Source organism: Botrytis porri (assembly GCF_014898465.1).
Source record: "Botrytis porri strain MUCL 3234 chromosome Unknown BPOR_009, whole genome shotgun sequence".
Classification (NCBI taxonomy): Eukaryota; Fungi; Ascomycota; class Leotiomycetes; order Helotiales; family Sclerotiniaceae; genus Botrytis; species Botrytis porri.
In genome coordinates, this window is record NW_024066083.1 from 1,743,308 (window position 1) to 1,769,101 (window position 25,794).

General features: G+C 42.8%; 7 protein-coding genes across 7 annotated transcripts; 3 read left to right on the forward strand and 4 right to left on the reverse strand.

The window, feature by feature from the left end:
* Positions 1-927: 927 nt before the first annotated feature.
* Positions 928-4,580, reverse strand: EAF01_007320 (uncharacterized protein; the record flags this gene model as incomplete). Its single annotated transcript, XM_038915575.1, has 6 exons — positions 928-2,198; positions 2,679-3,096; positions 3,173-4,033; positions 4,083-4,235; positions 4,384-4,441; positions 4,504-4,580. 6 exons carry the CDS (start codon positions 4,578-4,580, stop codon positions 928-930), a joined length of 2,838 nt encoding a protein of 945 aa, XP_038769213.1.
* Positions 4,581-6,139: 1,559 nt separating this feature from the next.
* EAF01_007321 (uncharacterized protein) lies at positions 6,140-7,183 on the forward strand (the record flags this gene model as incomplete). Its single annotated transcript, XM_038915576.1, has 1 exon — positions 6,140-7,183. One exon carries the CDS (start codon positions 6,140-6,142, stop codon positions 7,181-7,183), a length of 1,044 nt encoding a protein of 347 aa, XP_038769214.1.
* Positions 7,184-7,971: 788 nt separating this feature from the next.
* EAF01_007322 (uncharacterized protein) lies at positions 7,972-9,042 on the reverse strand (the record flags this gene model as incomplete). The annotated part of the gene is made up of 3 exons (XM_038915577.1): positions 7,972-8,419; positions 8,494-8,808; positions 8,930-9,042. 3 exons carry the CDS (start codon positions 9,040-9,042, stop codon positions 7,972-7,974), a joined length of 876 nt encoding a protein of 291 aa, XP_038769215.1.
* Positions 9,043-12,819: 3,777 nt separating this feature from the next.
* Positions 12,820-16,100, forward strand: EAF01_007323 (uncharacterized protein; the record flags this gene model as incomplete). Its single annotated transcript, XM_038915578.1, has 2 exons — positions 12,820-13,910; positions 13,961-16,100. The coding sequence occupies 2 exons, from the start codon at positions 12,820-12,822 to the stop codon at positions 16,098-16,100; spliced, it is 3,231 nt and encodes a 1,076-aa protein (XP_038769216.1).
* An 887-nt stretch (positions 16,101-16,987) lies between these two features.
* On the reverse strand, positions 16,988-19,447 carry EAF01_007324 (uncharacterized protein; the record flags this gene model as incomplete). Its single annotated transcript, XM_038915579.1, has 2 exons — positions 16,988-17,740; positions 17,795-19,447. The coding sequence occupies 2 exons, from the start codon at positions 19,445-19,447 to the stop codon at positions 16,988-16,990; spliced, it is 2,406 nt and encodes an 801-aa protein (XP_038769217.1).
* Positions 19,448-20,063: 616 nt separating this feature from the next.
* On the reverse strand, positions 20,064-23,614 carry EAF01_007325 (uncharacterized protein; the record flags this gene model as incomplete). Its single annotated transcript, XM_038915580.1, has 8 exons — positions 20,064-20,944; positions 21,012-21,885; positions 22,042-22,136; positions 22,196-22,327; positions 22,402-22,741; positions 22,791-22,955; positions 23,006-23,214; positions 23,263-23,614. The coding sequence occupies 8 exons, from the start codon at positions 23,612-23,614 to the stop codon at positions 20,064-20,066; spliced, it is 3,048 nt and encodes a 1,015-aa protein (XP_038769218.1).
* A 908-nt stretch (positions 23,615-24,522) lies between these two features.
* EAF01_007326 (uncharacterized protein) lies at positions 24,523-25,380 on the forward strand (the record flags this gene model as incomplete). The annotated part of the gene is made up of 6 exons (XM_038915581.1): positions 24,523-24,581; positions 24,649-24,759; positions 24,811-24,827; positions 24,890-25,035; positions 25,092-25,172; positions 25,249-25,380. The coding sequence occupies 6 exons, from the start codon at positions 24,523-24,525 to the stop codon at positions 25,378-25,380; spliced, it is 546 nt and encodes a 181-aa protein (XP_038769219.1).
* Positions 25,381-25,794: the final 414 nt, after the last annotated feature.

The following is a 25,794-nucleotide window of genomic DNA, read 5'->3' on the forward strand; positions in this document are numbered from 1 at the left end:
TTTTTTAAGCCTTTCATCAGAATCCTATTCCCCTTTCCTCTCCCCCCTCTTACCTTACACTATCATCTCCCTTCATCTATCAAGAAAGGCCCCCCCACTTCCTCTAGCAATAATGCGTTTTATTGATCGCACAGTACTAATACGACAAATAGAACTAGATATATACAAAAAAAAAACTCCATAAAATCCAATATAAAAAACATATAATCCTAATTCCTTATAGTACAAAAACCCCTTTTGGGAAACAAAAACCTGAGCATGGTAATTTTCTCGCATTTTGTAGATCATCTCATATTCTTTCTCCCTATCCTTCTCCTCCTGTCTCATCTCATCGCGTCTCACAATCGCGTCTCACAACCAGCCAACCCAACCACCCTCAAAACAGAACACCAAATCAAAACAACCATTCAAACACAAACAAGAATCTGATTACAAAGAGTATAACAAAGAGTATAGATTCATCTATCTACTAATCCATCGCATCGCATATGCATGTATATTTATATCCAAACACATATCCAACCACTTATCTCATGCATCATTCCTCATTCATCGTTCCATCATGCATCATTCATCATTCATCATCCCTCATCCCTTATATTTAAATCCACATCTCTTCATATCTTCATATATGAATTTTTCTCATTGCATTGTCATTTCCATATCTCATCCACAAGCAATTTCATAACCATAAACCATAAACCATTAATCTTCAACTCATTTTCTGCGTGGGGAATATACAAGCAAGCGTCAAAACTCCCAAATTTCAAAAATTCAAAATCCAAAAACAAAAAAGCAAATACGTATCCAATCTAGTACCACCCAATCATCAAATCATCTCTTTTCTGATCTTCCGATCTTTTTCATCGCGTCATTTTTCCTCCTTTTCATCTCATCATTCATGCTTCCGGGTCTTTTCCAACTCAATCACAACCCTTGACTCTTGGCTCCAGTACTCATTCCACTCCCTCTTTCACTCCACCTCTGCCGATCCCTCCTACTTTCCCCAAGTCTACTCGGTACGGGACTATGTCCACGTTTTCTCTCATCATAATTGTATCCCCTCCCATGCCATCTCTCCCCCTCCCCTTCATACCCACTATCCCTCTCCCTCTCTCTTTCCTTCTCAACCCTCTCTCTTTCCCTTTCCCTCTCTCTATCCACTCTACTCCTCTCCCTAGCCCTCGCACTAACCCCACTTCTTGTCCCTGGTGTCCTCCCCCCACTCATAACCGTGCTCGCTCCCACCTCACTCCTCTCCCACGTGTCAATCGTCCTCGCCGCACTCCTCGCTCTCGCCCCCCTCGATTTTGGCGTCCTACTTTTCTCTCTCTCTCTCTGGGTCAAAACCGTACTTTCAATATCGCTTCGTTCCCAACTATCCACACTTCTCGGAACACTCAGATCCCTTTCCCTGACACTCACGCCCGGACTCTTCAATTCTCTTTCTCCGAGTCCACTTCGTCCTCGAGATCTATTTCTAGGCGTGGGTGTGAAAATCGTACTTTCGCCTACTTCACTTCTTTCCCATGTATCGATTGTTCTCGCCGTACTTCTAGCACGATCGCGAGCGCCGACTCTAGATCTCCGATTCGCGCGTTCGTCCGGACTATCGTGTTCTTCAAATACGACAATTTCATCCTGTTCCTGAGGTTGGATTTCGACTCGAGATCGTCTAGGCTTATCTTGCTTATCATTTTCCTCGTCTCCAACCGGAACAATTCTAATTCTCGAATTCGTCGCATTTGTCGTATTCCCACTAATCCCCGCTCTCCTCTCGTCCATCTCCCTCATATCCTTCTCTAATTCCGAATCCCTCGGATCAGCCGTAACCCTCGTGCGACTTCTAACCGGTAATTCTCCCAATCTCTCCCCAAATCCCTGGCCATAAACCCCCGGTTGTCGAGACTTCCTTCTTTCTCCATTATAACTCGAGAACCCATGCAACTTATCCAGTTTTTCATCTGGTTCCAATTCCTCCCCAATAATGACCGGCCCACTCCCATAACTAACCACCTCATCTCTTCCCGTTCTATTTCTTCTTCTTCCAAAATCTCCATTAACAGCCGTCTCTCCTAATAATAAATCATCGGCTGTGATATGACCCTTTTCCGTCCCTGCTCTAGATGTTCGATGGGATCTTCTCTTTTTCTTTTTGCGTCGTCGATGCATGACTGATTCTTGATATTTAACCCGGCCTATGTTCATGGAAATTAGATAATCAGCAAATTGTTCTACTAATAAGTTGGAAGTTTAGAGATGTCATCTCTTCATTACATCATCATTTCATCTAAAGATGGTTCTGATATGTGACGTGATGTGATAAAACTATTAAAACTTCAGATAATAAAAATGCTCTTCTTGAGCGCTCAGCCATTAATGCTTTGGTATCACCCCCCCCCCCCCCTTTTTTCATGAAAATAAAAACAGCGGAACGTTGGCGATTATTGATGTTTGAAAGAAAGCAACCTCTGAAAATGAGAAGTAAACTTCAACGCATCCCCTCAATACAAACATCAAAGTAGATCATCAGACGGAAACTAGCCCCCAATAAATCAAACGCTTATGAATAGTACTTTACGCATCACTTTCACGTCTTGCATCAATTTCTGCTGAGATTATAGCCCTACGATCATCTGCATTCGCCTCATCAATAACCTTGTGAAACATTCCCTTACCTTTATTCAATAGGAGTAATTTTCTCTCATATGGGCCGAGATTTTCTTCAATCATAGTTTGAATGACGGGTGCATTCTTTTCCGGTCCATCATATTCCCATACCCATCTCAGGTCGCTGGTTCGTTCATCGTCTAATGCTGCTGGAGCTGTTGGACCCCATGTGGCTGTTGGTGGAATAGGATCAGTGACTTTAATTCGAATTTGATCCAAGCGCCATGGTCCTTTCTTTAAAAGTGCTGGACACTTATACTTTGTCATATCCTCTTCACCAAGTCCCCCGAGATCAAGCCGGATTCTTACACTTGAATGGATACGTTCATTAGTATGTGTCATTGGTATTCCAGTCGGAGCACCGGTATTCGGGTCTAAACGATGGTAAAGACCAGGAGTTCTAGTCTCTTTACCTGCGAGGGTCCACTGGTAAATGTTAGTTTGTCTGCTCTCCGGCGGAAAGATAAATGATGTTCGAACGTGATCAATAACATGTACTTACAATTCCAGTATCTGAGTTATAAATCTTCCCAAGAGCCCACGGACGAACTGGATGATGTTTCTCATAAACGGCAGGCGTTGCCCATTCATTAATTGGCTTCGAAAACCTAAAGATAGATGTGGAAGGAGGTGGTAAAGTTTCATAATAGTGAACACTCTTTTGAAATATTATGTCAATGGCATCGTCATGAAAAGAAACCCCAATGGAAGCAAGCTGATCCATCATCCAGGCCAAAGTGATGTTTGCAATTTCCTGATCATCGTAACCCCCTCCAACATTGGCATGACTTCCAGGGAACCAGACTTGTCGCAAATCAGTGGGCTCATCTTCGAAATCTCTAATCTCCCAAACAGCGGGACTAAACGGTCTTCGATGTTCGTCGAGTGCCAAAGCTTGGAAAGCATGTCTAATGTAGCCGGAAAGATTCGTGTCGTGAAACTTGTACTCTTTAGTGGAATGTGGAAGTCCAAGTTTTGCAAGAAGAGCAATATTTGGAATACCCAAAGATCCCACAGTATCCCACACAGCAACCGCATGAACTCTGATTCTAGATCCATTCGGATCATGAACCCGGGTCAAATTTTGTTCCACCAATCTCTTCTTGTACTCCTCGCCATCCTTTGGTTTGTTTGAAAAAGGGATATCCGGAAAGATATCTTTGTAACTGTCATTTCTGAAGTTTTCCTGGTCTTTGAATATAGCATAGAAGTTTGACATGCCATATCGAGTGAGTAGTCCAATGTCAGAGATCATTCCTGCAACACTTCTAGCAGTGAATGCTCCGCGGGAGAAACCAACAAGAATTATTTCATCACCGGGAGTATAATTTGCGGCAATGAAACTGTAAACTTCACGAATGTTCTTGTCATAGGTCAGCACGCAGTTTGACATTATGTAGAATAATTCTTACCTCAGAAATACCAGTGCCAAGCATACCTCCACTGAGGGTATCCAACATACTACTGCCGGTACCAACACCAGAATGATAGTAAATGATCTGATGAGTTCCATCTGGAGCATATCTTCGAAGACATCTTGATAGACGGGTCACGTTACTTGGAGTCTATGAAGGGGTAAAATTAGTGGATGAGCGTTGCATGATTGGCTAGAAAGTGGAGATGGCGGTGAAGGGGGTTATGATACGATAACGTTCAAACCAGATAATCCCAACCTCAAATTTGATGAAAGAGAGTAAGACGTGTGTAACTCACCTGTAATGTACCGGTTGGCTTGTAGGGGATCAGTGTCGGTTTGGTGAATCCATCATCACTGATATTGATAGTCAGCAATTTTGATCATATGACTTGAACGAGAGGAATATGAGAACTTACCTATCCATCCACGTTCCATCACAGCATAGAACTAGACGTTTAGGGTGAATATGCTTTTGACCTTCAAGATCATCCATGTTGTTTCGTGTGACGTGATAACGGTGAAGAGACTGTAATATTCTCGGTAGGACTGAAGGACCGTTTAGTGATATGAAACCAGGAGGACGTATAATAGAAAAAGATTGAATTCATACCGATATTCTTCAAAGGGTATATATATATATATCGATAGTAGAGAATGGGTATCAATGATATCAAGGAATGGGTGATCTGATGCGCGTTCCAAATTGAATCTCAAAGGCGTAATGAAGAATCACTTCGTACCAAACTCTTGAGTCCCTAGAAGCTAGATGTGAGGAGTGAAAAACAAATAATTTATACAAAATGTAGAGGGAGCAAGCCTCTCTCCCTTTCTTTTCTATTTTTCTCCCTCGCCCGTGTATGTATTGATTTCTCGATCAGTATTCGCTTGATGCAACAGAATGTATCACAACTTATTTTCAGCCATCTCTCGAGAACGTTGCAGTGACACTCATCACAAATATGGCTCTCCTTTCAGCACCGATTTGCCGTTATTCTCAAGCCTCCGACATCATTTTGATGAAGGGTGTAGCTCGTAATGGATGGGGTATTTAAGAAATACCAATTTTGCTGTTTTGGATGAATTTTAGGTTGATCAAGGTGGTGTTGAGGTTGATTACCTAGGAGGTGGTTGATCAAATTTCTTATGTGCTGGTCTCTTTCTTCCGCCTCTTTCTATGGATGAAATAACATCTGCCAATCTCACCGTGCCAGCCCAGCCAGCCTTACAAATGATTTCATTCAAGGATTAATGGAGAATTCTGTGAAAATTTGAGGAATTTGATTCGTCAAGCCAGCTTAATGAATTTTGCCATGTCAGAGGATATTTCATTGGATGAATGGTATAAAACAACTCCATTTTGTATGTTGTGGACCCGAGGTGGCTTTACATGAACAGTGCGTTGAGACTCTTTTCTTCACCGTTGTGCCTTGATATGATCAAGAGTTATTTCTCAACCACTTGGCGTTGATGCGATGAATATCATTATGTAGATATTTCGACTCGAGATGCATTTTTCATATGAGAAGAATCTGTCGAGAGAAAGTGGTCACTGGTGTACTCGAGGTGTATATGTGTGTGTGTGTATGTATGTGTATGTGGTGAGATTATGGTATGATGTGGATTGCTTCGTACTAGTTAGTAATCATTAGTTCCCGTTTGTAACTTCTGCAGATTATCTGTACAAGTATCTCTCTCTAGTGGAGGCATCAATGTTAATCACTTCTCAGCTCCTCACCTCGGATTCTGTACATATCGGAAATGATTTACAGGTTCGACTCAAGGGGATCGATCAAATTGGTGTCACTTTCTGAAGAATATGTTACCATGCTCTTTCAAGTGATTGGGAGAAATGTGAGTTTCGTGGCACAAAACCCTTTCATGTCTGTCTTATCTCACTGCAAGTCACCAGACAAAGTGATGAAGGCGGGGTTCATGTGCTTAGCCGTGCCGCTTTCTTGGAGTTTGACAGAACAGAACACAACTCTGGTGCTACAATTTGATAAGACAAACAATCATGGATGCATATATGAAGTATCATCATGCACATCCAATATGTCTGTCAAGCAGACGTCAGATCTTTCAACTCTGGTTGATAATTTCTACATTCGCAACGGACTCGATCAAGGAGATCAACTTACTTGTTATGAATTCGTTAGGAATGCTTTCCCAGGAAAGAATATCGAGGAGCCTGCATGTCAAGGATATTGCTCGCTGACTTTTTTGGTGGGAGACGATATCGTTATTCAATTTCGACCTGATAAATATCGATTGAATCTCATGACAACTCATGCTGCACGAGAGATATACGGGAAGTTTTGCCCTCGAATCACTTATGTTACCAGTCTCTCGAAATCAGGATTGTTGGTATATTCGATGAATCGATTACCTGGTCTCTCATTTAGAGACTTCCGAGCAAGCAACACATCCCTAGCTATGGATACCGAAACTCGAGCAATTCTATGTAAAGACTTCGCCGCATTTCTAGCAATAGGTTGGCATCGAAAAGAGTGTATAGCTCTTCCGCTTGGTGTTGTAGGATCATCATTACTATCTCGTCTTGAATTACTATGCAAGGATCTACCAATCCGATTCCAGCCATTAGCTAAAAGAATTCGCAAAGATATCCGATTCATTGAATCTATGCCATGGGTACTAACCCACGGCGACATAATTCCAAGCAATATCATGATCAACCCCCTTACGCGCCACCTCACTGGACTTGTTGATTGGGCAGAAGCCGAACCTTTACCATTTGGAACCTGTTTCTATGGACTTGAAGAGATGCTCGGCGAAATTACACCTACAGGTTTTCATTACCATCCCGATGCGACATATCTGCGAGAGGTTTTCTGGACCGAACTCGTCACTCTGATCCCCGAGCTGAAACAAAACGAGTTGATGAGAACCGTTAGACTTGCGAGAGATTTGGGAGTATTGCTTTGGCATGGTATTGCATGGGACGATGGTGCTATCAATCGAGTTGTAACGGAGAAGAGAGAAGAGGATGCGGACGAGATAAGGAGATTAGATGTTTTCTTGGATACTGATGTTAGAGTCCAGATTACCTGTGAGCCAGAGCCGTCGTCAAAGCTTTAGAAAGCGCCAAATATTCAACTCGGGGCATGGAAAGACCGACCTGATATCAGATGAACAATTCACATATCGATTCACAGCTTCCATCCATACGATACACTGCGAGATCACGACCTACCTCGTCGAGAGCAAGCTAATAGCTCTATCTCATACCATCACCAAGTCCTGTTCTCCAAGCTGTTTGAGAGTGTAAAGCAAGAACCGTCTATTTCAACAATATTCCATTCTTGACAACATCAACATCAACACTTCTCATCCTTCCGCTCTCCAGAGCCACCAGCAGCTTGCCCTCCTTTTTCCTTCTTGTCTTTTCTGATGCACGACATCGATTTATTACAAATCTGCTATCACTATTTGAAGACGTCAAGTTTCTTTCAACATTTTTACATATTGGAACATCGGGCCTCACTATTTTACATATGTAGATCCATTACATACACATGTTTCACTTTTCATTTCAATACTGGGCCAAGTCTTTCTTTATTTTATTTTATTTTATTTTATAACGGAGTATCTTCTTTGGTATGATTTTCATGAATCGAACACCCATTTTGAGCAAGACATGACAGTTGGTAGCCATTAGATGTCGGGTTTTGTTTGGTATCTCGGTATGATCACTCGTAATTTATTTCTCTATGCAACTTTATATTCTACTTGAAATGAAACGCCTACTTTTCTATTCAACCGCTATATACTTATAAATATACTGCATCTACCTAACACCACAAGGTATGTCCCCGTGCTCTAAACGCGAGTTATGATTTGCAAACCACAAATCCGAAGCTTCCAACCTAAAGTTTCGCTTTCTCCGTATCCTCACCAACTGCTTCACCTCTACTTAACACCTCCCCTCCATCAACCACTATATTTGCCCCATTCACATGACTCCCTGCCCTACTAGCTAAGAATACTACCGCCCCAGCAATATCCTCCGGTTTCCCCAACCTCCCATCCGGCACTGCTTTCGCCAGCCCCGCAACTCCCCCTTTAGACTCGATAAGCGCATTGGCCATTTTCGATGGAAAGAAGCCGGGAGAAATGGCATTGCACAGAATATGACGGGGACCGAGTTCGACGGCGAGATTTTTGGTGAGATGGATGGCCGCAGCTTTAGAAGCGGAATACCCAATTGCGGAATTGGGACCTGGGAGAGCGACCGCGAGGCCGGCGACGGAGGCGGTTACAATTACACGGGAGGGCTCCGAGGCGTTGGCGCGCGCTTGAAGGAGGGGTGCGAATCTGGGGGTTTGTTAGCGGATTGATTCGATTTATATTGAGGGGGGCTTGGGGAAAAGAGAGGAATGGGCACGTACAATCTCACTGTCCCAAAAACACTCTTGACGTTTAAATTCATCACCTTCGCAAACGCATCATCGGGATGGGTATCGAATTTTTCTCCCCACGTGGCTCCCGCATTTGCAAATAGGATGTCGATATGATCTGTGGTTTTGGATACTTCGGATACCAGATGCTGGATCCCTTCAATAGTTGATATGTCTGCAGGGACGGAAATGGCTTTTGCACCTGGAGAGAGATTGGGAAGGGAATTGAGAGTTGAGACGGCGGCTTCGCAGGCGGAAGCTTTACGGGATGTGATGTAGACGAGGGAGCAGCCGGCTTGGAGGAAACTAGGAGGGAGCGGGAGTTAGTGGTTGGAAGGGTGTAGCAGAAATGATAATGTCGAGTGTCAATGAATTTCCTCCTGCATGGAAATCTTTTCTTCGCAATAGATGAAATAGAATTACTCACGCAGAAGCAGCATGTAACCCCAATCCTCTCGAGCCCCCCGTAACAACTGCAATCTTCCCCTTTAGAGAAAACAGAGACCCAAAGTCCTTTAGTTCAGTATCGTAAATAGACATCTTTCTTTTTGCGTAGGAATTTCAACAGTCTTCGCTCTATTACTCAAATAATCGCATATACCTATACTCTACAAGCAAAAACGCGAAAGTATATCTCAGAAGCAGTAGGAATTGACGTGATACAATGAATGATATTTGATAAATCTATCAGTCCAGACCAACATACATTTTGTACTCTCGGATAAGCACAAGCGGAGAACCCGGGAAACCGAGGTTACGCTAGGGAGACGATAAGAATCGATAAGACATTTGGATTTTGGACATCGTAATTACGATGTACAGTTACAGCAGCAGCTAAGCTTTTTCCCAAGGGATATCTATGAGCTTCAGTACCTACCTAGGTATGTATATGTGAAAACTTTGATTTCAGCATTCTCCTATTTATCTCTTGCGGGATAATTCCGCCATTGAACTTCATGAACTTTCACAAGCTAGAAGTTGTTATCATAAGGAATGCATGAGTGACGCTGAAGCTGGGGGTTTGACTGTTGATTGCAAGCTACTCGAGTACGGATATCGCGATATTCTCCGTGGGGATCGAGTAATTCTAGGAATATGATAATGGGTTTTGCTGGGGAGAGTTGATGTTGGGCAAGGGAAGAAGATTGATCTGCAGATGTGCGCGAGGCGAAAGTATTCGAGTCCCTGTTTTGTCTCCAGCAGAAGGAAAAATCTGGGGCGTCGAGTGTATATACTTTTTGCAATATTGGATGTCATATCGGATAAATTGTAATTTCAAACTATAAACTTTGACAGTTGTATAAACGTTTGTGTGAATTTAGTATTTAGTATTTAGTATTAAGTATTAAGTATAACTTATACTATATATAATTTATACTTTGAATAGAACTGTTGCTCCAATCTCCCAGAATCTGGTACCTGCGAAGCCGGCCGGAGTTGGCACCTGAGGGGATAGATGGTTTTCAATGCAGTCCTCCAGCATCTTGGCACCACATCCGTCCCATCAGCCTTGATCTTGATGCCGGGTGTGTTTCGGTATTTGCGTGACTCGTGAGTCTCGACTCCCAAATAGCAACCATTGTGTTGCTCAGATGATTATCCTGGCTTGATACCTACTCTGTATACCTGTTTGAGATGGAAGGTTGTGCGGCTGATTCCCCGTGGGTTTTGATGGGGATTGGTGGCAAAGCTTATGAACTTCAAAAGTTTAACTTCTCTGCATCACATTGATGGTGTGAAATGTTCTCAGACTTGCAGATATGGGGTTTAGCTCCGGCACTGGTTGCCGATTCTAAAAGAGTTCCAAGTTATTTATGCAAGAACCTTTGGGTTGTGCTTAACATCATCTGACTTGTTTCCCGTCGCGGCTTATTGAGTAGAGTCGAGTTGTGATTGACTACATTACAGTGTCAGTTTTCCAAGTTCTAGATGCAAGAGCTGTGAGAATATCCGATGGGAACTCACCCAATGGCTTTCGTGATATTACTATTGAGGGAATAGAAGCTACCAGGAGCAGCCAATCAAATCAACAGTGTCGTATTCTTGGCCTTTAAGCATCGCCGCATGAACACTTGAACTCGATCGACTAATAAGCTTGACCGCCGTCTGGACCATACCCCACCACATTGTACAGAGTATGTAACTTTTAGACATTTTGATTGAATAAAATATCAAACCTTGGAAATTCGATGATGAATGAAAACTTGAGTGTTCATCAAATACCTTGAATACCGCTACAGAGCGACATAAAAAGCTACAAGTTTTGACACAACACGAAGTTCGAACAGAGCCTTTCTCCCAATTTAAAGAGGCAGGAAATGCTCCCTGCGTATAATACTCCGAGATTCATTTAATGCTCACCAAGGACTTCCGGAAGTCAGAGTATGCATATTCCGCTTGATTGGATAATTGGAATGTATTTAGGCGTCGACCCCGCGATTTTCTTCTGAGATAGGGATATAAGTCCGATCACAGTATTATTTCATAGCACACTTTTGGGGTTAAACTGATGAATCGCCGTTAACTTTTTGCCATTGGACCCCAACTTATTACCTCCCCGATTGTGGAGTTCGTACCCTGTACAACAGTCAAATGTGTCTAGCTGTGCTCGACGTTCGTATCTGGAGTATGGCAAAAGACCAACTTCAGGACCATTGCACGTGGGGCATGTTACCATATTCCAAGGAAAACAGCTGCACTGGGAGTCTTGGAGGCTGCTTTTTGCAGATCATCGAAATTCAATCTTGTGGGTGTTCCGGGATCTTAGGTTCCAAGATAGTGTCGTTTCCTTTTATGGTCAAACGTACAGATAATCATAGTGCGCCGAGTATCAAGACTGAGCATGCCATTGCAGATAGTTTGCGTGTGTGTGAACATGATTATTACTGGAGAGCAATGGTTCAAGTCCCTGCAGAACGACATCCCACGAGGTATCTCCTTCCTGCAAACTGAGTTAATGACCTAGTTATTACTTCACACACCCCGGTTCTAGAGAATCAATACATATAGTAGTCGTACACGCCGCATCTTTGCTTCATGATTGGGGTGACGGAAGTTGTGAGACTGTCAGACCAAGAAATCTATTCAAGCATTTGAACCAAGATAAACATTTGAACTGCGTCCTTTGCTTTGCGATAGAATATATAGGAGATATAGAATATATGGTATAGATTCAAGTCTGTAGATGAATATATGTCTTTTGATAGATGGGACTAAATATAAAAGCAGCATCTCATGCTCAAAGAAGGGGAAATGTTTTTGTGCACGGTCTAGATACTAAAATCCCTGGACAAAAATCATTTAAAAGCGGCACCTATGTAATCCCAGTACTTGTACTTTTGAACTTACTCTCTTTCATTTACCTACTGGGTAGTAGTTTTCGTACTAGGAGGTATATAGATTTCTATACCTTTATTATTATATCTAGGTAATTCCTACCTACGAAGGTTAACGGCGTAATAAGTATTATAAAACACATCAAAAGGTAATTAAGCTTTTCCCTATTTTTATTACTAATCGAATTAATTATATTATTATAGTAATTAAAAATTTATTTAACGAACTCTAGATAATAAAAATATTATAACTCTCATCTAACTCTAACAAAATCAAATCATTTAAAAAACATCGAGGTCTATAGCTTTTTTTATAGAATTTTATTCTAAATCTATTTAGAATTAATAAGAATCTTTAAAAGCTTTAAAGACTTTTAAATTATAAAATTTGAAAAAATCAATAGAAAGCTTTAAAGTTTGAGAGAAATAACTAAATATCTAATAAATTCAAAGCAGTATTAGAATTTCGTAAAATAGTAAGTTTTATCAAAAATGAGGCTTGTAAGAGTTGTCTCGTTAATCTCTATACCTACTAACTAGACCTGTTGAGTTTCGTAATTCCTGTGCGACTACAACCCCTACCTTGCAAGTATCTTATCCGCATGCTTCGAGATCAATTCCTCAATCTTTGAAATGAAAGCCATAGCTCAACTCAGTCCTACATACCAAATTCACCAAATCTCACTCAGTCGCGAAGTTCGAACTGTTTCACAGCTGCAAACTTAGCTGCTCATCAAAGCACTCACATATCGACGTCATCCGAACCTACCGAATATCCGAGATCTAAATTTGCGATTTATGGCGATTGAAATACACATGAGTACATGAAAACTTCGAGGGCTACTCAAAGACTCAGGGTTCACAAAGCTATTAGAAGTGGTGGTGTTTAGGCGGATTAGGGGTCTGGAACAATAAATGTATATGGTTCTGTGAAACAGGCATTACACAGCAAGTAATAGGATCTTAGGAGACATTCACAGAAATGATGCCCTCGGGTCAACATCAAAACTTTCAGGCGCAGAATGCCTCTGATTACCAGAATACAAATCACTCTCATCAACTGTTAGCACAGGATACCCCGCCGCTTGATGTATTAGGAACGCCTAATCTTGAAGGATACGAGTTTCCCTATGTATTCGGGGAGAATACCGTAACTCCAGGTGAGCTGAAGTTGGATGGTACTTCAGATCCATTTGATCTTGCGAATTCTACCGAACATCGAGATTCCATATCATCTATACCTCCCATGCATCGAAATGGTTATGGCAGCATATCTGGACCAACGGCTCGGCATCCTAGCTTTAGTGGGGGGTCAGATGAAGCAAGTCCCACAAGCAATCGAATGATCGCAAATTTTCACCAAGGCAATACCCCTGTGGTGGATGATCTCAAGATGAATACAGGAGGTTCTGGGGATGGCAGTGAAGAGAAAGGAAAGGACAAACCAGAGTTAGCACCTGCATGGACCGAACTCAAAACCAAAGCAGGTAAAGAGCGAAAAAGATTGCCACTGGCTTGTACAGCATGCCGAAGAAAAAAGATTCGTTGTTCAGGAGAGAAGCCCGCATGTGTAAATTGCACCAGATCGAAAATTCCTTGTGTATATAAGGTCACGACAAAAAAGGCGACGCCAAGGACGGATTATATGGCAATGCTTGACAAGAGGATAAAGCGAATGGAAACGCGCATCATGAATACTATGCCAAAGGAAGAACAAAAAGAACAAAATGGCACGCTTACATTAGCAAGAGCCAATGTCAAACCTCCGATTCCGGGAACCTTACCATCTAAAACTACTGCCGGAAAAAAGCGACCCGCAGAAGAAGCATTTGGACCAGATTCGAATGATTGGTCGAAGTCGGCAACTAAGCCTTCAAAAGAGAGTGGGAAAACGGTGTTGAAATCCAAGGTTGTATCAGCACAGGAGGACGCAGAAAGCAAACTTCTGAAAGATGGCAAAGAAAAGCTACCTTCGCGAGAGCTTCAAGAGCACCTGGCGGAGGTATTCTTCGAAAAGATTTATGGCCAGACGTATCACTTACTACACAAGCCAAGCTTCATGATGAAATTAAAGTTAGTTTTGACACAAATAATCTGATTTTGAATACTAACAAAATTCTTAGGTCTGAAGCACTTCCTCCCGTCCTAGTGTTAGCCGTCTGTGCTTGCGCAGCTCGATTTTCCGATCATGTTGAATTGACTACAGCGCCGCCCTTTCTAAAAGGGGAAGAGTGGGCCTCTGAAGCTCGTGATATTGTTTTGAAACGATACGATTTTCCGAATATAACAATTTTGACGTGCTTGCTGATTCTGGGATTTCATGAGTTTGGCACTTGTCACGGCGGTAGAAGTTGGGCATTGGCAGGGCAAGCAATTCGGATGGCATATGCTTTACAACTACACAAAGATCTTGACTACGACCCTCAAAAGCCGAAGCTTGATGAGAAAGGCAATGCGGTGAAACTCAGCTTCATCGATAGGGAAATCCGACGACGAACAATGTGGGCATGCTTCCTCATGGATAGATTCGAATCTTCTGGAACTGGTCGGCCAACTTTTGTCAAAGAAGAAACTCTCGAGATTCAGTTGCCTGTGAAGGAGAACATGTTTCTGCTCGACATTCCAGGATCGACAGAGAGTCTCCACGGGGAGGTTACACATCAGAGCACGCCTAGTGGTCCAAGATTGGCCAGCCCAAAACAAAATTTAGGTGTAGCAGCATATGTGATTCGATCAATTGCACTGTATTCTAATATTGTCACTCATTTCAATCAAGGTGGTTTCGACAAAGATCCATATCCTATATGGTCACCGGAGTCGAAGTACTCTAGCCTAGTCAAGAGATTGCAGGATTTTACAGAAGCTATGCCGAAAGAGATGGTATATAATGCTGAAAATCTTAGTTCGCATCGATCCGAAGGACTAGCAAATCAGTTCATATTCCTCTACATTGTCATTGAACAATCTACTTTATTCCTCAATCACTATCCGGTAATTTTAGAACGGAAAGGACCCCGATCCGATGCCCCCAAAGAATTCATAACTGGAATAGAGTCCAAATCGATAGAAGCAGCCGGTCGCATCGCTGGACTTATCGATGAAGGAAAATCTTTGTCCCTTACCGCACCTTTCGTTGGGTATTGTGCTTTCTCGGCCAGTATGCTTTTAGTCCTTGGTATCTTTTCGGGGAATCCTGTTTTGGAAGAGTCTTCTAGGAAGCACATTACAATTACTCTGAGATACATAACAATGATGAAGAAGCATTGGGGCATGTTTCACTCGTTATCCGAAACTCTCAGAAGCCATTATAAATCATGTGCAGACAAAGTTATTGCTGGTTCAACTAAAGACTCGAGGTCAAGCATTCCCCAATACGGCGATTGGTTTGATAAATTTCCACATGGTGTATCACAGTCCGACTTTGAAGATCCTGCTGCGGCCGTCAAGAAGGAGAAGGGGGACGATGCTGTTCTCGAGCAAAAGTCGGACTTGAAGACTGTAGCGAATTACGTCAGGGATTTACCCACCCCCTCCCCCAAACAACAACCAAATTCCAAGCCGACAAAGCAAAAGGTCAAAAGAACCCAATCTACATCACAGCCTTCACGTCCCCCACAGTTGGATACCATGCAAGCCATACCTTTTGACATGCAAGCTTCACATCAAGGAATACAGGTATCGACTCCATCATCCTCGCATCCACAGATAACATCTCAACAAGCACCTCAAAATCCATATAACCAAAATATCATGTCACCAGCTGCTCTCTATCCGCCACCACAGTATGTCAATCATCACGACCTTCTCATGCAGTCGCAACGATCACAACAACCACACAATATAGGTCAGCGGCAACTTAATGACGTTTTAGGATTTGATTACGCGACAATGGATCACTCGGCCATGAATGGCAATGGTCTGCATGGTGGCGTCATGAGTGGCAACAATATGAATGGCAGTCTGAACAATAGCGGTACGCCAGGTGCGAATCATAATGGCGACGGATCAATGTTGAATTGGGGAGATGTTGGCCTGGGCGGGATGGGAAATGGATTTGATATGCTGGGTCTTGAGAATGGAATGCCTAACGCATGGTACCCGCCTTTTAATATGAGTCCGCCTCCGGTCAATGTGAACGGTTTGAATGATGATGCGTTTGGAGGCAATTCTGTTGGAGGAGATTTCGAAATGAGAATGGGTGGTCAGGGTATGATGGGTATGAATATGGGCGGAGTAAATGGAGGCGGTATGGGTGGGCATTGATTAAGTATTGTCCTTGATCATACTTGCTTGAGGTGGTTGTGAATGGGAAATATGGAGAGAAATATATAAATCTGCGTTTGGAGTTTGGTTTTGGATTTCTTCGTCGTGTAGTGCCAGTCCGTTTTGTATATAGGCATGGATGGGTATTGGAACAACAAATTCTTGGCTGGGTGGCTTGGGTGATCGGTTGGTTGGTTTGCTTAAGGGATGGATTCTTTCTAGGGCAAACGGAAAACGGAGGAAACGGAGGAAACTTCTCACGAGGGCTGTATGGGAGGACTGGGAAGGACAGGTCACTTCTGGTTATTACTTTTCTTGAAAATAAGGAGTTGGTGGAGTGGAAATGAGTCGTATATGTTAGACACCGGACAAGATGTTGGGATTGGGTAGCGAGGATACTTGAGACTTGAGAGTTGGGTGTTTTAACGGAACGGATATGTGGAATATGAAATGCCGGAATGTGTTATGATTATATGTGTATGGTATTGTGATGTGCAATTTGGGGGGTGATATATTGGTAAGGGGAATGTAGATATGAGGGGATGAGATGAAAATATGAAAAATTAATATGGTTATTCATTTAATGATATATGTATATATATCATATTGTATTGAGTATTATTTTTGGGTAATTGTGATCCTTGTTTGGAGTGAGGGTCTCTGCTTGAACGTTCAGGTTTATTCTGAGTGCAAGACTATACAAATTCCAGGCCTATCGTCAAGGCGGGCGATATGATCATTTCTCTTTCACAGCATGCCGTACGATATTAAATGAGTTGAGGGAAACCTTTGATCAAGAATTCAGAATCGATACTCGTACACACATAACAAAACAATGGATTGGTATCTCAACTTTTCTCCACCACCAGTATTATTAATCTACACATCTATTTTCTCTTTGCTCCTCCCGTTCTCATCGGCCTCATCGGTTTCTTTCCACCCGGTCCCGGAGGTTTTCCACCCTTAATCTTCTTCTTCCCCTTTTCCTTAGCCAAGACGCCCTTTCCATCTCTCTCCTGTCTACCCTTCTTCCAGACCCTCCCCTCCAATCTCTCTCCCTTATCATCCAACTTCTTCTTATCCTTATTACTCAACTTTCCCTTTTTCTTTCCGCCCACCACACCATTCAATTCCTCCACACCCAATTTCTTCGCGGCTAACTTCTCCTTCTCCGTCTCGAACCATGTTCGCTTAGGTCTTCCCTTAATTTCGGCTTCATGATCTATGAAATTTTGTCCCTTGCGAACCTCCATTTCTGCTTGCGCAAGAATCTTATCTTCTTTTTCTTCTTTCAAGATCTCTTCAATTTCATCTGCCATCTCATCGACCTTTTCGCTCCAGCTATCTGCCTCGCTAGCCTCGATCACTCGACTAACAACCTTGGCTCCTTGGGTGCGACTAGACTTTACAGCTGCTTTGACAACTTTACGATCGGGTTCTGCGGCAATAGTGCAAGCGCGTCCGGAACGACCAGCACGAGCTGTACGTCCGACACGATGAAGATAGATGTCGTGAGATTGAGGGGCTTCATAGTTGATGACTGTGTCAACACCCTTGATATCGAGACCACGGGAGGCAAGATCAGTAGCGAGAAGAAATGAGGCTTTTCCATCACGGAATGCTTCGACACTTTTGATACGCTGGATTTATTAGTTGGTGAAATATTAGTGAGGGGAATAGAATCAGAAGCATACCTGTTCTTGACTCATGCTACCGTGCAATTCAGTAGCTTTGAGACCAGACAATCCAAAGATGATACGTGCTCTATGAGCTTCCTTCTTCTGTCTAAAGAAGACAATGACTCGATCAGTGTAGACATTTGCACAGAGATACAAAAGATAACCCATACGTTTACCCTCTCTTCCTGGACGAAGACGAATGAATTCTTGTATCAAAGTACCCGCAGTTGACTTCTGGGAATCAACAAGTAATCGAACAGGTCGGTTGAGACCAACACGAATAAGATTGTCTACAGATGAAGACATTGTTGCGGAGAACAACATAGTCTGTCTTGACTTAGGAATAGTCGTTAGAATTTCATTCAACTCATCGGCGAAACCAGCTTCAAGCATTCTATCGGCTTCATCGAGAACAAGAATCTCCAGGGTATCGACAGTGAAACTTGGGGAATTGCGCATGTGATCGATGAAACGACCTGGAGTAGCAATAATGACATCTGGACGAAGACGTAACTCGGCTTCTTGAACTTTCAAACTAAGACCTCCAACTGCCAAACAAAATTTGATGTCTGTATGACTCGCAAGTTTCGTGGCGACTGCATGACATTGGATTGCCAATTCACGAGTTGGCATAAGAATAGCCACTCTACTGGTTGGTACTTTCTTTGGTCTGTATAGAAGACGTTCAAGAACCGGAACAATAAACGCTGCTGTCTTTCCAGAACCAGTAACAGCACCACCGACAACATCCTTTCCAAGTAAAGCAACAGGTATAGTTTTCGATTGAATTGGCGTAGGTTGCGTGAAGCCGACTGTGGCAAGACCTCGAAGAATTGGTCGAGATAATGACATGCTTTGGAATGTTGTATTGAGTTCTTGTTTTGCACCCTTGACTGGCTTCTCTTCAGGAGCAAAAAATGCTTCTCTCTTAGCAGCTTCTTCTAGGTCGTCGTCCATATCCTCATCTTCGTCGGAAGCCTCAGAAGCAGCGTCGTCTGGGTGAGGTGCCGGAGATGCGACTGAATCGTTATCTGAATCGTCATCTTCTCCTTCTTCATTATCTTCTGCGTCGGAATCCTCCTCTGCTCCAGACTCTTCCGCAGATCCAGCACCCATTCCAAATCCATCTTCAGCCATGAATTCATCATCCTCATCCTCAAAATCAATACCCTCGGGCGCATCTTCTTCCTCGTTCGAAGCTACGGCATCTTCTTGGTCTGCCATTACTTCATCATCTGCTTCTCCCTTCTTTCCAGAGGCCTTCTTCTTTTCTCTTCTTCGTGCAATGATTTCATCGATATCCACTGCCTTTTTATCGCCTCCATTGAGTCCCTTCTTCGCTCCATCAAATCCCCAACCCTCAAACTCCTCTAAATCCGCACCACCTGCTCCGTCTGCTTCCAATGCGAATTCAAAATCAGAGTCCATTGCCCCATCATCGGCATCCTTAATTCCCCATATTCCCTCTTCTTCCACATCTTCTTCCTCGGTCTTCTTCTTCTTTGATTTCTTGGACTTTTTTGTAGAAGTATCATCGTTGCGTTTGCGTTTTTTATTCGAGGAAGAATCTAGAGGCAATTCCTCTTCGACTACATTGGTCAAGTCTTCACCTTCGTTGTCTGATAGTGTGAGAACAAAGTCATCGTCGCGATTGCGTTTGGGTGCCATGTTTAGTTTATACTGTCTTAGGATTTTCGATCATTGGAGAAAAAAAGTTAGAGAGTGGTATTACCGCCTGGCAGAATCTTTTTTTGTTGACAAAATCGGTTAGCTTGAAAAATTGCATAAATCTCGAGCACGACAAATGATGTGCATAAATTATGCTTCATAATTATAGGAGGAAAATCACAATAAACCTTGAAGCAACAACAGAGGAACAGAGATTTGATTTCTTGTGTTATTTCCTGTGTATTTCTCAATTTAAGTACATTCAGTTCAATAAAAGCTTCGCTAGATCTCGTTTATTAATCGCGGATCTTGGAGTATTTTAGCACCAAAGGGTAGAAACTCCTCGCAAATTGTATTCCATCGTGCAATGCTTCCATTCTTTCTTCCATTTAGTCAACTCCAAATTCTTCACATTCAATCCAGAGCCTTTCCCTGATTATCACCCCAAAAAAGACATGTAATCAAAGTCAATATAATCTCAACCACAGCTGCCTTCAGAGCGATGGAATCTGCAATGGTGACATATTGAAAAGAAAAGAATAAAAAGGGAAATAAAGGGTATTGGATATTCGAAAGTCGCGACTGTGTTGATCAATCACGTTCGTGATTAAGACAGCTAGACCATATGTGTGAATTCACCTGAATGTTCAAGTTCCTTCTGGAAGTGCACGACGTCGAGCCACTCTACTGGACTCTTCAATACAGAAGTTCGGCCAATAGAGATGAGTCGAATTTCATCCAGGAACCAAAAGTTGCGCAAGAACTTCTTCATCCACTCGTAATTCAGGTCATCCTTTTTGATGGGTACCTCGATAATCATTTGGTGACAGCGGGCGCCACAACCGTGGCCGTAGGCAGGATTATTATCAGGGTTGAGCCAGTTGTATCCACCATGACTAGACCAAGCACGACTTGAAACCACGAGGAGACGATCTAGGATGCAACCACCGATTCCCTTGCGAGTATACTCAGGGTGAACATAAAAGTGTAGATTGTGTGTAAATCTGGATCGACCGTTAGGCCTCCCAGTAAGTCCACAGCCACGAATCTCAGTGTATCCAAAGCCAACGATATTCTCATACTGCGGTAACTTGGTCTTGACCTTTGGATTGGCGGATTTCGCTGGAATGCATCCTTTGACGGCAACCACGAAAGGTAACTTCTCTTTTTTGGTGACTTGTATAAGGTAAAGAATTTCATTCTCGGTGATTGGCTCTTGATCCTCTGGGATATAAGACTCGCGAATGTAATGGTTGTAAATCCCCAAAATTTGCTTTATATCAGCTTCAGTGGCGGGTCGTAGATAAATCTCAATCTTAGGAGCAGATGTGTTTGGCTCAGGGTCTTCTGCCATTTGCTGCTCATAGCGAGCATTACTTGCTGTGACAGATTGTTCTTGTGCTTTTCGAGCCCTCTCTACTTTCTGGAAGTAAGCTGCTGCGTCTTTGGCTGCAGTCTGATGGAGTCTCTTTTGTTCATCAGAGGCATTCAGAATATCTAGCAGCAAAGTTAATTCATGAAAACAAGGCTAAGTACATGAAGTTTTTCAAGGAAATAAACTTACTAGGAATTGTTGGCTCATGATGGGGTGCTTTGGAAAGGACGACGTTATTGACAAAATATTCGCCAGATCTAAAACCTTCGGCAGAGATGTCGATAGTAATCGTGACTGGCTGCACAGGGCTGACATTGCTAGACCACTCACGAATGTAAGATGGGATGTAAGCGGAATCGAAAGCGCCACGCTCCTCCCAAATTGGCGGTGTACACCAGTTACCATCCCAATCGCACAAGGTCAAATTTGCATCTTTTGTTTCGGATAGACGAACGCCTTCCTTGGATTCTGTGCCAATGTCGGCCTTTTTCAACTTATCGCCAATGTCAGAAAAGCTAGAGATTGACCAGAATGGAGGCGAAGAGACGATGCTAACAGCTTGATTGAAGTTATTCATAAGCTTTCCATCCGATGGATCGTTGACTTGTGTGTTGGAAAGAATGGTAGCCTTTTTCTCCTTTGGTGCGAAACTGTGAACAGCAACGTGGGAAATTTTGTCCTGAGAAGATTCGCCCTTCAAAGCAGCCAAACTAATAGCAGTATTCGTATGATTATCATCAATCGTGCTCTTTACACTAACACCTTTCTCAGCGAAAGGCTTTGCATTGAGAATATTTTCCCTCTTGATTATCGGGAAATCTGCGAAGCGGCGAGCAAGAAACACACTGAAATCGGCTGTTCCAGCCGCTAGCTTACGCTTTTCTGCATCTGCTTCGGCCTGTGTTGGCTTTCTGGGAGCAGGCTTTGGTGATATAGGCTGTGGAGCAGTTTGTTGTTGTGCTCGTACCTCCGCATCTGCAGCCGCTTTGTTCGCAATGAATGTCTGGAAATCTTCATCTGCTTTGCTTAGAGTCTTGCCTTGAGTCAACTTTGCAATGGTCCACTATAAGAATGTAGGTTAGCAAGATTTGTACCCTTCAAATTCACGACAGGTATACGGATGAAAGGGAGATGAATCAGAGAATGAAACGTCAAATCAGAGGGAAAAGATCGTGTAAAAGCAGAAGAAAACGGACACATCAAGTGATCAAATGCTTACCGAGTTGGCTGGTGCGGAAATTAGAGGCTTATTCGACATTTTCGTGTGTGAGTTCTGTCTTTGAGGAAAGGTCGACTTTTCAGTACTGGGGGATTCTGGATAAAACTATCAGAAATTGTTGAATCAATCTGAGGCCAGCGCCAATATAACCTACCTAATTTGTGCTCAAAAGTATTGTTGTTATTCGAGTTGACTTCCTCATCTGTAGATATTTGGGGCTGCAGGGAAAGCGGGGCCTGATTTGGGGAAGAGGGAGGGGAATCAGATTTCAATTGCTGTATATTCACTGGTGCACAATTCTGTTAGCCCTAAAAGATTTCTAGCTTTGAAGAATTTTTTAGTTTCAAAAGTGAAGTGTACCCTTGAGATTTTTGTTTTGTGTTATTGGTCGTGAAGCAGCGATAGATTTTCTCTTCAAATCTTTCTCTTGTTTATCCTTAAGTAGCATTCTCATAAATTCGTCTTCCCTCATCAGGGGACGACCAGAAATGACTGGCTGGGTAATAGTAGTCAGTGGGCACGACTCACTACTTGTACCACCAGGAATTGAAGCTTGCACCGGAGAGCTGGTGATGTGTGTAGCTGGGATAGAAGATGGCGCAACAGATTCAATAGCAAGAAAGAGCCCCTGGCTTGAGACTGAGATATCTTCATTGGTAGTAGTGATTGCTTGGGCATCTGGGACAATAGCACTAGGAGACTAAATTGAAGTTAGTGATGTGAATAGATGATAGAATCAAGAGCCATACCAAGACTGGGACCATGATAACCTCATTGGCACTGTCGACTTTGGGTGAATTGGCATTTTGAGATTTACCCATGCGCTTGTGAAAGTCTGCCATGAGCCTCTGCTCCATCAACTTCTCAGGAGTTATCTTCTTGACTGCGCTATCTTTGACAACGGTGGTTGAGCACTTGATTATATAGTCAGTAATGGCAGCCATAGACTGAAAGGTAGACTAACTGGAGCCAATGAAACACCACCGCCGCCACTAGAAGGCGACCCCTCGAGATTCCGAGGTGTGAAAGATTTGGCCGGACCACTCAATGAAGGAGATCTACTCTTCGGCTTGGTCGGTGTAGAGATGACCGCATTTGCCTTCAATGCACTTTCCCCGGAACTGCTTTGAAAGTTGAATTTGTCGACGGTGTTGTCGTGAACCTTTGGAGAAACTTATACAATCAGCGAGCGAAAGAATAGATATGGGAAAGGAGACTTACAGCGAGAATTCTTGAAGCCCCCCAGCTTTAACAACTGGGAAGTCAAGTCCTTGTTTCCTGTCAACACGCTCATTTTCGCCGGGTTTGATGGCGGTGAAGGTGTATGTCTACACAGAGAGTTGTCATCCAAGTCGAGATTCTTCGGACCGCCTGGTGTGACTTGATAGAGCTTCTGGTGACCAACCGCGAATCGGGATGAACCAAGACCGTTTACCTTTCCAGCGATCTCAAGCACCTCATCTTTGAATGCTAGAAAATCTTGTTCAAATTCACCTCGAAGGCGTTTGATACGGGCCTTCTCAAAGTCTTCATCCCTCTTCGTTGAAACTATTATTTTGGATGTATTTTCCATTGTCGCGAGACTGGTACAAAGGCGGAAGTACTTACACAAAGATAACTGGCGACGGTGAGTATAAATTGGAGTTTTCAAAGCAGCAGTGAGTCGCGCAAGGGAATGGAACTGCAAAAATGATTCGCTATCTGTGCGTGGAATACTAAACGAGGCAGATGAGAGAAACTGTGAGTAAAGACGGTAGTAATTTTGTCTGTTTGTATAGCTGATTGAGGAAACGACGAAGACATTGATAACAACTTTGTAGAAGAAAGAAATACCTTCAACAGAAAGCGACAACAAGGTACCCAGGAAATTTCTTATTGTCGTGGCTGAGTTGTTGCTCTAGTGTGTTGTTGAGACAAGCTTGAAGGTGAATTTGTCACTGGTCTACTAGAACGAGGTGTGTTGCGGAGGAGTGAATTGAGTGAAGTAAGATAATCGAGAGGAACAGAAATTGAAAATTTTCATGAATGTTGAGACTTTTTCATCTTCGTCGAATAAGATCAAACTTCGAACTGAGAAGAGTACGAGGAGTTTCCAATTTATCAATCACATACCATATTATAACATCCGTCTATCATTAATCTCTTCATGGAAAAGTGACTGGCTACAAGAGAGATTGTGTTTTGAATCGGGAAGCTACAACTTGCAGTATCGACATATTGACATCTCGTTGCGCTGACTGACAAGCACGCAAGAACATCTCCAGCAGCCACAAATGACAATCTGATCTATTGTCTGAGTAGTGAAAAATCAATATCTAAATGATTCACTTTTCAACGAACATTGAAACGTCAGAACATTATAATGCATCACGTGATTTATCTGTCTCTCCATAGAATGTGAGCAGAACGCTTCATTTCTTCCCTGCGATGAACACTTGAGGGGAGTAATGCCAACGACGACATTGAAAGATTCTGGTAAAGATGTTATCTATCTTACGCAAGGCAAGACTCAAGGACAAGGAGATGAGAATTTTGATGCTGTATGAGACTGCTATTCCCCCTGACAATCTTTCCTTGCTGATCGTCCTTTTCTGATTTTTCGCACAGCGGACTGGATAATGCTGGCAAGACTACGATAGTCAAAAGAATCATGGGCGAAGATGTCAATACTGTGAGCCCAACACTGGGTTTCATCATCAAGACTATTGAGCATTCTGGGTACATGTTATGCCACCTATGAGGAAGTTACAGCACGCTGACCATTTAAAGTTACAAGCTGAACATTTGTATTACCTCTTTAACTTTCCGCTATTTCTAGTGAAATGTATACTGAACCTTACAATTGTAGGGGATGTTGGTGGTCAAAAGACTCTCCGATCATACTGGAGAAACTATTTTGAGAAGACTGATGCTTTGATATGGGTGGTTGATGCCACTGACCGTCTACGTATTGAAGATTGCAAGGAAGAGTTGCATGCTTTACTTCAGGAAGAGGTTTGTTAATAGTAAAGTATTGAGTTTTTACAATGCCAATAACTGACACTGAATAGAGACTTTCTGGTGCGAGTCTTCTTGTATTTGCCAACAAGACAGATGTTAATGGCTGCATGACCAAGACCGAAATAAAAGATGTGAGTGAAGACTGGGAAAACATGTGCGGGCGTAAAGGGCGTCGTCAAGAGATGTGGACATACTAACCGGAAATAGATGTTGGTGCTAGATGAAATTCGGACGCACAAATGGCACATCATTAATTGCAGCGCGATCACAGGCGATAATTTGGACGAAGGACTGACTTGGGTTGTCGAAGACTCCAAGGAACGATTATTTCTATATTGACGTCGGTGAAAGAGTCGAAAAAGTTCACTACTACCAAAATAGAGTACTTACTAGGAACCTTCCTACCTATACGGAGTACTAGACCACTGGTGGATCTCCGAAATTCGTTCAACCCAACACTAGGAACATCCCATTCAACTCATTTATTAGTGACATAGTTACGAAAAGAAGAGATTTGTTTGTTTATTTTAATTTGGGACTTCTCTAGTGTCATTTAATTCTGTGCCCAGCTTACCCAGATGGGTGTACACTGTACGGGTACCGGTACCTTAATAACCTTACCCCTTTGTTAAAAAAAAAATTGATAATCGGGGCAGGATCTTCTGTGTTTTGGGTTACCGGAACTTCTATTGTTTATTGTTTGTATACGACTTAAGCGCGTAATTGTGTGACAGCCGCCGCTCAAGAAACGGC